The following is a 10886-nucleotide window of genomic DNA, read 5'->3' as shown; positions in this document are numbered from 1 at the left end:
ATAACTGTTGATTTCGTTCCATACTGGAGGCACATTAGTATAAAACAGTGACAATAACAGGGCAAATCAAAACTATGCAAAAACATGACACAAAACAAGAGCATCATTGATGCAACCCAAATATTCACATTCCTGTGGAGTGACCTTGAATAACTATTAGGATGCACCAGAGGTTAGCTGGGGTCGTGTGTCGTCCCAGTATGTCATTACTCTTGTGTAAAGTGATCACAAGTTTCCCCCCACTGAAAAGATCAAGTAATTGAAAAGCTCCAAAGATGTGTGTAGCTGAGGGCTTGCTATTGTGTGTTACCTCAATATGACATTCTCAGGTCACTCATTTAAGGTGATTGTCACTTTAGAACCTCCAAAGGGAGGGTCCTTTTTCTGGAAAAGTGGTTCTTTTGCCATGAAACCTTCATGCACCTTAGTCAAATTTTTTACACAGAGCGTATCTTTTCCCAACAAAAAGGGCAGTTATTATGAACCGCCCCAGAAAACTTTCTGGCTATGGGTCTGCAAAAGCACAGGAACAAGCATCTCATTGCTTTGTGACTCTAATGCTTATGCATTTTGATGGTGAAGAATCATAAGGTCATATTATGGCCTACTCAGAATGCATTAATTAGATTTTTTTCTTTAAAATATAGGTGCCTTTTTTTTCAAGATATAGGACACTAGCTGGTGTTTGTCATTTTGAAGAGTAGTCTTTGAACTGTAAAATGATTGTGTGTACTGAACCATTAATTGTTGATGTAACTTTTTTTTTATTGGGGATAAACTCAGATAATTTTAATATTTTCATATTAAGTGTTTGTGTGCAATCCTTTGCCTTATGCAATTTTGTAAATAAATGGGTTTGCTGAGGTACAAGTCTCATGAGAGAGGATACATATAGAGACATAGGAAAGACAGAGATACAGCAACAGTGAAGTGCTGCACAACAGCATAAACATGCAGCAAAACTTTGCAAATGCCTGTCTCCGTTGGTGAAAATCAACAAGAAGAACCTGAATAAACAAACAGACTGATTATTACAAGTGTATAATCAATGTGTATATTTTAAATACAAAAGTGATAAGGCATAAAAAAATTGATATGGGCAATTAATGTGATCACTGATACAGAAAAAATTTAATGTCAAACACCCAAACATATAAATGTATGCAACAAGTTATTTGTTACCTAGCTTTCTAAGTACATTTCCTCCGAGGTTGTTATATGCTCTACAATTTGCCAAGAATGAAAACATTTTGCACAGGCTTTCTTTTAATTAGAGACACAATGCCTCCTTGCAGATTTTTCTTTTTTTTTTAAACTTAATTAAAAAAAAAACACAACATTGAAATGTATATTGAGGAGATGTGTATATAATATGGTAGAAGGTTGTCTACCTCAGCTGGCTCATTAGTGTGTTGTATATGTATTATATTTCAACTCATTAGTAGCACAAATCATGCTAATTTGTTATGCTAAAAGCAAAAGTGTTAATATGTAGAGGTAGAGAAACTGAAGTTAAGCTGCTGAATGACGTATCACATAGCATGTGCAAGGAGAGTTGCCTTTGAAACCCTTAGTATTTGAGAAGAACTATTTGATTTAAGAATTACAGTTTGTTTTCTCGGTTCGGTTGATAGAACATTTTACATATTGATTGTCAAGATGATTAGTGCAGGATGAACATATTCTGTATAGGATACAGATGTCAGACTGGAGCCTTTTATGATGGTAAGAGAAAAAAACAAATTGATGACGTAACAGTGCCATTTCGTATGATATATAGAACTAGGACATACACTGTACAGTGCCAACAAAATCTTAAATTCAAACAACATATTGGAATGATATAATTAGTGTTAAAAACCTTATGTAACATTCATCTTTCAGGTCCTGGTCAAGAAGTTGAAATATTAGTACTAGTATATAACTAAGATTTATCATAAGATTTATTTGTCGGGGCCTGATTAACCAAGAAGCAAAATCAGATACCAAAAAGTAGTAATATATTAGTATTTAAAAACTTTATATAAAATTATATTTACAGGTGCTGGTCAAGAAGTTGAAATATTAATTTTTTATTTTAAAAATGTTATATAAAGTTAATTTATCAGGTGCTGGTCAGGAAGCTGAATCAGAAACAAATAAAAAAGCGTTTGAAATACTGAAATAATGAAATTTTTTTTGAAATCTTGAAATCTTTTCTATGGAGGGAAATTGTGAGCTGTACAGATACTGTATTTTTTTAAGTCATAATTTCTTAAAATAAAAACATTCCTACTGAGTGGTAGCAACAAAATTAAAAAAACAGGCTATTATAATAGTTCTATTCTGTGCAAGAAAAGCACCACAAAATATATAGAAATATAATTTTTGTAAATCTAATATTATGTATCTGATCATATTTTATTGAAAAGATTGAGTCATAACTGTAAATATTAGTATTTAGAAACTATACCAGCTAGTGGTCAGTGAGGGAGAACATCTACTCCTGGTCACATCAGTCTTATGAAGGCCTCCAACCCAGTTCGTCATACAAGTAAGCTAACAACGATAAGAAGATTCTAACTTGTGTTCAGTAACCTTATGATTGTATGATCTAACTACCAATCTATTGAACACAGGTTCAATCTCATGTAATGTTTATTTTTCAGGTGCTGGTCAGGAAACGAAGTCCGATACCCAAATTCCTCGACTACTCATTGTGTCCAGCAAAGTGAAGAATAGTTCTCTCATGCAGAGTGCTCTACTTCCTAATGTTACCATTGTGCAATATAAGTATGAAAACTCAACACTTGACAGTATTTTAGGTAGGTTTGTGTAACAAATTATGTTTAACACATATATGCCAAATGGAATATGTTGTTTAAGTATGTTTCTGTAATGTTTTTTCAGTACTAAATTTTAAATGTAATTCTGGGATGTCTTAATGCTGATCATTGATAGAACTTCAAGTTAGTAATTAATATTTGTAAATAACATATTTTTTGTGGTACTGAAATGTGTTGATTTAATTAGAAATATTCTCAAATTTGATCTGCAATTTCAGGCTTAGTTGCTCAGAGCCTTGGTTCCAAAAAAGTGGAAAGTATAGCACTTATCATGCACAGCACAGGTCGCTGTATTCATCTCTGTGGGGTAGAAGAAAAGGTAACAGTAATAATAAGATGTTTTTAAAGGGAATAATTTCAATTTGGGTTTATAACAATAATTCTACTCTGATTGGTTGAAAATTAAAGTGGTTTATATGTAAATGTTTTCAGTTTTGTCAGTAATTAAAGAAAGTTAAATTGTCATTTTAAAGTCTTTTAGACCCCATTCCCATGCTTAGATCAAGGTAGCAGGATTGACCCATCTCCAAAGGGATTCTCACCAAATTGCATTCGGATTAAGTGACTTAGATGTATGGCATGCCTACTGAAGCTTTTAATGATAGCTTCATGCCAATCATCAGAGCCGCTTATGCTGAATGCAATTTAGCGAGAAAACCCCTCGGAGATGAGTCGATCCTGCTAGATCGATCTAGGTATGAGAATGGGGTCTTAGTTAGAATTTCTGTGAATTAGATATTTGTTTCCAACCAACTTGTCAGCTAATGCTTGTCCTCTGATACAGGGACTACTGTCCTTCAGTTTAACGTTTCATTGACTGCCTATCAACCATTTGTCATCTTGAGGGGATAAATAATTTCAAACAACTGGTTGAAAAAATTACCAATGATCATTTTGGCAGATGATGCTTTGAAGATTCAAGAATTTTGGAGACTTTGAGATTGTTTATGAGAGAAAGAGAAAAGCATGCCAATTGCATTCCCCCTTTTTTCAGCTTGTGACAAAGGAGAATATACTAGAGCATGCCAGCATAAGAGAATTTTTTACAACACTGTCAACAAACCATTTAGACAAAAGCTGGGTGAATTCTCGACTGGACTTCTTAGGCTGCAATACTGCACAGAATGTAGATGGAGGAATCATTGCTAATATCATTGAAGATTTAGTTGGGGTAAGAGCTCTGTACTGCTAACTGTTTATTTTTTCCAAGTCAAACAGCTTCATTTTACATTAATAACATTTATTCTTCTCTGACTGGTTGGAAATTAAGTAAGCAACTAGCATTGGCACAAATGGCTATTTAATAGCGACAGAATTATTTTAAGAATTTAAAGTAGAAAATATAATCAAGTAATGGCAGTGGAATGCTGAGAAAAGAGAGGTTTGTTTGCAGAGACCTCTGAAACTGACCATACTTAACTACCCTTGTGCTATTTTTCAGGTCCCAGTTGGCATTTCCAAAGACATAAGTGGTAATGATATACCTATGGAAAGGATTGCTGTGGATTCCGAAACTCCAGTGTAAGCTTGGCCAGAGCAGTTTAACAATTTTTTAATCTGATAAATAATTTAACCCAGTTGTGTAAAACTATCGAGAATTTTTGTATCAAATTAAGGTAAATTCTTAACTTTACTTAAAGCCCAAAGGATTGTTGCATGTTTATTAAAGTGAGTTTTGTGATTGGTAAATATTTCTTGATTTCTCATGATTGCTGCAAATTTTACTTTTCTGAATGGTCTTAGATCTATAGAGCATTTGCTCTCAATCCCATAAATATTCATCCTAGATGTGATAATAAGATTATTGATATCAAATAGTTTGCTTTTCATTATTAATTATTTTAATTCTTATACTTGATTAGAATATTATTTATATTTTGTTCCAGATCCTGCGTAGGAGAGCTCTACTTTAGATTAGATAAACTTAAAAAGTGGGGGCAACAGAGTCTGTCTGGATTTGAAAAAATCAGGACTGTTGGGAAAGGTATATAATTATATGACAGAAGTACATTTTTTAAAATAGAAAATAACATTATACATATTGTCATATTTCTTTATTCTAAAAGAAAGTATGATAAATGAATTGTGTCAGATATAAAACTAGTCCTCTGATTTGATATTTTTAGGTGCTTATGGTACAGCGGTATTGTACCGTAAGAAAGATGACGATTCCTTAGTTATATTGAAAGAGATTAACATGCATGACCTCAATGCTAGCGAGAGGCAACTCGCACTGAATGAGGTAAGTTATTGCAGTGATCTGTTCTTGTTAAATTTTACGTTCTTGCCTCTGGATTAGCTAAGATTAACATATGTAAGGCTTTCTCACATGAAGCTTTATGTCTTAGCAGTGCAGCTGTATGGTATTTTTGGGAGGAGATTGGCAATTTGATAGCTACTTTTTTTTAGTTACTACGGAAGTCCCAAGTTGGCACCTTGATAGCTTGCCTTTTATGGTAGATTTATATGGAAATCTCACTAGTGCTTTATAACTTGGCTTTTGCGTAGAGTTTTACGGAAATCTCACGTTGACACCATGATAGCTTGTCTTTTAAGTAAGAGTTATATGGAAATTTCACACTAGAACTTGATAGTTTGTTTTTTGCGCAAGAGTCATACAGAAGACTCACGCTTGCACCTTGATAGCTTAATTGGCTTTTGCGTAAGAGTTATATGGAAGTTACATGCTCAGCGCAGCCAATTGTGTAACTTTCTCATAAGCAGCAGGAAGTGAATTTGTGGAGAACTTGTGAGAGAGAGTCAAGAGTCAAGTCCTGTGTAGCATAATAACAGAGAAGAACTTGTCAAAGTATACTAGTATGATGAAGATGTGCCTTATAACCAAAATTGCAATAGTTTTTAGCAGTGAATTAGTGTTTATTAATACTATGTTAATAAGTTGCATAACTATACCAACAGTAACTACTTAGACAAAGTACATCAACATGTATGTGAATGAATAGCAACACTTAAGATACATATAGAAATATTATTAAGGGCAGCTGATCAAAATTCCCTTCTTTAACACAGTATGTCAATATGTGAATGAATTGCAAAACTTAAGGTACAGATAGCCATATTACTAGGCACAGCTGTACAAAATTCCTTTGTAGTACAAAAAGATGGATCAGTATCTGATACTGAGTGAACATCATGTACGCAAATCATATAAATACCATAATGTCATTGTAAGAGGCGCCTTCCGCCCATATGAGGGACGGGAGGGGTGGGAAAATCTTCGACACTTATTCTTTAAGCTGATTAAAAGCAAATATGCACAAGAGCCCTAATGCAATGTCCAGCTCTAACAGCTGCCAGGCTTTATCTGCCAATGATTTCAAGTATGTCTCGTGATCTGGCTGACCAATCACTCGGCCTGCTGCAGGGTGCTAAGTGTCCCTCTAGTGGTGATTTTAAAATACCATTCCCAAAGGAAAAGGGTACTTTAACTTACAAATCAATGACCTAGAATCACAATTTCATGTTCCGATTGTATCAAAATTGAACGTGAGCATTTTGTTGTTAACTTTGGCCTGCAAATCCAGTCAGATTATCAAATGTGCATTGGGTGAGCATGCCAACTGATAAAATTTGCTGCCTGAAATTCTGTCAATCATAGCTGAGTCACATTCTTTGTGTTGGTGTCAATAAGCTTATAGAAATAGGAGAAAATGCTCTCTTTTTCAAATTGGAAGCTCCAGATCTCTGACATACAGCTTCTCGTATCTTCTGCCATTTAGAAAATAGTTTGCAGTCACGAAAAAGAACCTGTATCTAAACATTGAAAGACCTGAATGAAAGCAGTTCTTAACCTCACCAATTGTTTGCAGCCAATAAAGTGATGTTCGCAGCCAGTATTTATACAGTTGCAACATGAAATAGTGGTTCCAATTCAATATTTTATTACTTGGCTCCAAGTAACAAATGTCAATTTATTTACCATATATGAGTCCTGAAAGATAAAACACACACTATAAAAATTAAGGCCTTTGTTCCAGTGGAAGAAACATTGTGATGTTCAAGTACAGGTTATCCTATTTATGATATTTAAATGTTGTAGACCTGGTGTTAATGTTAATTTTATGTCATTGGCAAATTATTGCGAGCATGAACTGCAAAAACAAAGGCAGTTTCTTTTTTATTTGAATAGTTATTAAATGAAAATTTGGCTGTTTAAATGTCTTCCATCACATGTCTTTATATATTGTTGGTTGATTTTTTGCATTAGACAGATATCGAAAGATGAAAACTGCTTTAAGTATATATTACATGCTATGAATACATTTGACATATTAAATAATGAAGATAAGGTCTTTTCATGTTTATTTCTAAGAAAAATGTTTGATTATCACTGTACATATCATAGTTTTACAGCATCACCTTGGTGGAAGTTATTTAGTTATTTATTTAATTTGTCATATCTTGTCATGGAATTTAATTTGTGTGAATTAAAGTTTGATCTTGCCATAGGAATTAATTTGTGTGAATTAAAGATTGGATTGATTTATGTCTTTGTAATATTTACATCTGTAGGATTACAACTTGATTTTTTTTTCTTTCACATTTCCTTTAGGTGAAAGTTCTGGCAATGCTGGACCACCCAAATATCATCAGTTACTATGACAGTTTTGAGGAGGACGGCACTCTCATGATTGAGATGGAATATGCAGATGGAGGGTAAGTGCACCTGTGCATTATATTATTTGTTTTAGCAAATGGTAAATTGTAGGTTTGAAAGTTCATTGAATTAATGCATCAATTAATCTCTGTTATTAGCCTTTCTTTGCACTGACACAGCATTTTCTCCTTGTGATTTTTTATGTGTTTATGGTCATGTTAAAAAGTGTTTGTTAATTGTTTTTAATTGATTAATTTAATAATAAATGTGGGAAAGGTTTCTGTTTGCTAAATTATATATCTTTTTCTCCTGTATTAGATAATATTGCCTTAAATCTGGTATCCGTTTTCAGCACACTGGCTCAGTTTTTGAGCTCTCAAGAAAAGCCGCTTGAAGAGAAAGAAATCCTTGGCATGTTTCAGCAAATGGTTGCTGCCATAAGACACATACATGAACACAATATATTGCACAGGTAATATTCATATAAATCTTACTGCATTGATTTGGTGTATGGGGGAACTGAAATATAGTTAATTGTACGTGTGTATTATATCATTGACCTTTGCTACATGTCTCATTACTGGAACATGTCTGAGAGTTCCTAATGATTTCTGTAAATGATTTAAAGACGATTACTGTAAGAAGAATAGTTTATCTATCCGCTCTTTTCATCTTTTTATTTGTTGTCCTTTACTTTGTTTATTAACTATGCTTAGAAAGGTGAATATTAAAAATGTAAACAAGCAATAGATGAAGTATGTACAAATCTAAAAAAAATTAAATATTAAGGTATCATGTATGTTTTTATTGAATATCTTTCGGTAATATTTTCCATTCATTACAAAGAAATATACATATTTTCTCTAACACCCCATTTCCATAGATTAGATCGACCTACTTTAGATCGACCTAACTCCCTGGGGGTTCAAGCTAAATAGCTGTCAGCCAGGCGGACACGAAAGTTAATTATCCCCTTACAGCTTGTAGTAGGCGGGACGGACATTTAAGTCGGATTATCTGAAAGTAATCTAGTGAGACTCCCCGCGGGGATAGATCGATCTAAAATCTATGGGAATAGAGCCTTATTTGCAATGGGTTTATATACATGTATGTGCTGTATGATTTCCAGAGATCTTAAGACGGCTAATGTTTTCCTTACTAAAGAAGGTGTTGTAAAAATGGGGGATTTTGGTATTTCTAAAATGATGACCACAGCTGCCAAAGCAAACACAGTATTGGGGACCCCATATTATATTAGTCCTGAAATGGTGAGTCTGTTTAATGAGCTTGCAATTATCAAGTAGTTTGATTGCATAGAAAGAAACTAATTGGTACTTCATGAATATTTTTACGTGATGTAATTGCCAAGAGTTCTGATTATTTAACTGTAAGGGATTACCTTTTTCGATCACAGAATTTTATGGACTATGAAATTTGATGGTAATAGGTTAACAGACATTCCTATGCAGAACTGACATTGATAATTATATTATATTATATTATATTATATTATATTATATTATATTATATTATATTATATTATATTATATTATATTATATTATATTATATTATATTATATTATATTATATTATATTATATTATATTATATTATATTATATTATCTTAATTTTCAGTGTGAAGGAAAGGCGTACAATGACAAATCAGACATATGGGCTTTGGGATGTATTCTTTATGAAATGGCTTGTCTTCAGAAAACCTTTGAGGGTTCAAATCTTCCTGCACTAGTCAATAAAATTATGAAGGTAAAAAAAATGTCATTATTAGTGACTTAAATTCTGATGAGAAAAGTTTAAATGTAAAACTGTGCTGGTTTGAAATCAGTCCTGTGTTTTCTTATTAGCAAATAATGTGAGGAAAATATGTGCTAATTGTTGAGTTATTGGAACAGCTGAGTATTTAATATTTCAGACTAGTTCAAATGAAATGGCCTCAATGAGAGTTCATTGAACTAAAGGAAGCTTAAAGATGCATACAAAGTCAATTTTTTGTCACAAAAACTAACCAAATGCCAGCATATAGTTTCAAGTAGTATAACTAAGAGAATTACCAAAAGGCATTGTTTAATTTTACCCGAAAATGATGTTTGAACAGATTTTTCTGCTGGCATTCTAAGCTGTATGTCAATGGGGTAGGAAAGTAGGTCACGGAAGTAGGTTAAATTTACAACCATAAATTTAAAGAAAGGAGCAGTCTAAAGGTCTTTTATGGCTGATCGAGTGATCTATTCAGTTTATCCCTTGGCATGTCGAATTTGTTTGAGCCATTTAAGAATCTAGTAGAAGTGGTTTACATGTGTTACTGGGAATCCACACTCCACCGATGCTCGGTTCGTATGTACCTTTAAAGACAGTCTCAGCGCGTTAAACCCTTAAAATAGCACGAAAATGAATTTTCCTGGAAAACTCACTAATTTCCCCATAATAACCAAGGTATATCCTATCCAAAACCGTTCAGAAAATGAAGCTACCTAATACCGTTTTTAAGTTCCATTAAATAATAAAAGACGACTCGTCTTAAATACTCAGCTACCACCTCACAGTACGGCTTCAGAACGCGCAATTTCTCGCTAAGTCTCGCGGTTTACTATGAATGAAGTACTACGGCTGAGACCCGGATGTTACTATTTGGCGCCAAAACAGCAAACATGGCTCAGACGCACGTCAAGTCTGAACAGGAGAGCGACAAAAGGGGGCAAAAGAAAATAGCCACTCCAGTTCGAAAGATACGAAAGAAAATTAGAGACAGACGAAGAAGCACTCAGACTGTGTATGTTGGGAGGGAGGTGGGACGGTGGAGGACACTTAAAGCTGAGTTAGGACTCACATACGAGGCAATGGCGAAACTACTCCTCGACACGTGAGTATGCGCTTCACAGGTCTCAAGTGTGTCTGATTATCATATTATCCTGTTCACAATAAATGACAATATTTGTGCTCATACAAAGTTGGTTACGTGTATAAGAGCGTTTTGGGCTTTACGTTTTCTGTTTTTGATCGGTACATGTACCGAAAAGATGGACAGGCGGCACTTACATGTCTGACAAGTTTCGCTGTGTAGTCGTGACGTCTATCTCATTCTGACTGAAGCCTGCTGTGATTGGTCGTAAACGTGGGAAAATCGAGGTCGTGACCTTGAGCCGGAAGTACTTCTGGCTGTGCTCCGAAATCATGATAAATAGTTTTCGTTTTCTAATTCTTTATTCTAGTTGTCTTAACAGGACTTTTGTGACCCAGACTTATTCATATAATAATAAACAATTTCCCAAAACACAAATCTGATCAAAGTTTTACATAGAACCTGCTTCTATACATTAATCTAACCCACTGAGTTGTCCTTTAAAGTATTTTCTCAATAGGTTCATACCAAGAATTGTTTTATATCTAGTAAGATGTGATTAGCTTAATGTAGCTCATACGTTAAG

At 33.9% G+C, this 10886-nt stretch overlaps 1 protein-coding gene across 4 annotated transcripts in view; it reads left to right on the top strand.

Moving 5' to 3' along the window:
- Positions 1-10886, top strand: part of LOC106169506 (uncharacterized) — a 33523-nt gene that overhangs the window by 4878 nt on the left and 17759 nt on the right. For all 4 annotated transcript variants that reach the window (XM_087004174.1, XM_087004172.1, XM_087004173.1 and 1 more), the window contains exons 3-12: positions 2649-2804; positions 3044-3144; positions 3820-3996; positions 4267-4346; positions 4712-4809; positions 4952-5067; positions 7399-7502; positions 7796-7915; positions 8573-8711; positions 9079-9207. In XM_087004174.1, coding sequence (XP_086860300.1) covers positions 2649-2804; positions 3044-3144; positions 3820-3996; positions 4267-4346; positions 4712-4809; positions 4952-5067; positions 7399-7502; positions 7796-7915; positions 8573-8711; positions 9079-9207 — 1220 coding nt within the window. The remainder of the gene's footprint in view (positions 1-2648; positions 2805-3043; positions 3145-3819; positions 3997-4266; positions 4347-4711; positions 4810-4951; positions 5068-7398; positions 7503-7795; positions 7916-8572; positions 8712-9078; positions 9208-10886) is intronic.

Source organism: Lingula anatina, chromosome 2 (assembly GCF_051362555.1).
Source record: "Lingula anatina isolate TDL-2025a chromosome 2, LinAna3.0, whole genome shotgun sequence".
NCBI classification, from domain to species: Eukaryota; Metazoa; Brachiopoda; class Lingulata; order Lingulida; family Lingulidae; genus Lingula; species Lingula anatina.
The sequence above is the reverse complement of the archived record's forward strand: the minus strand, read 5'-3'. Positions and strand labels throughout refer to the sequence as shown.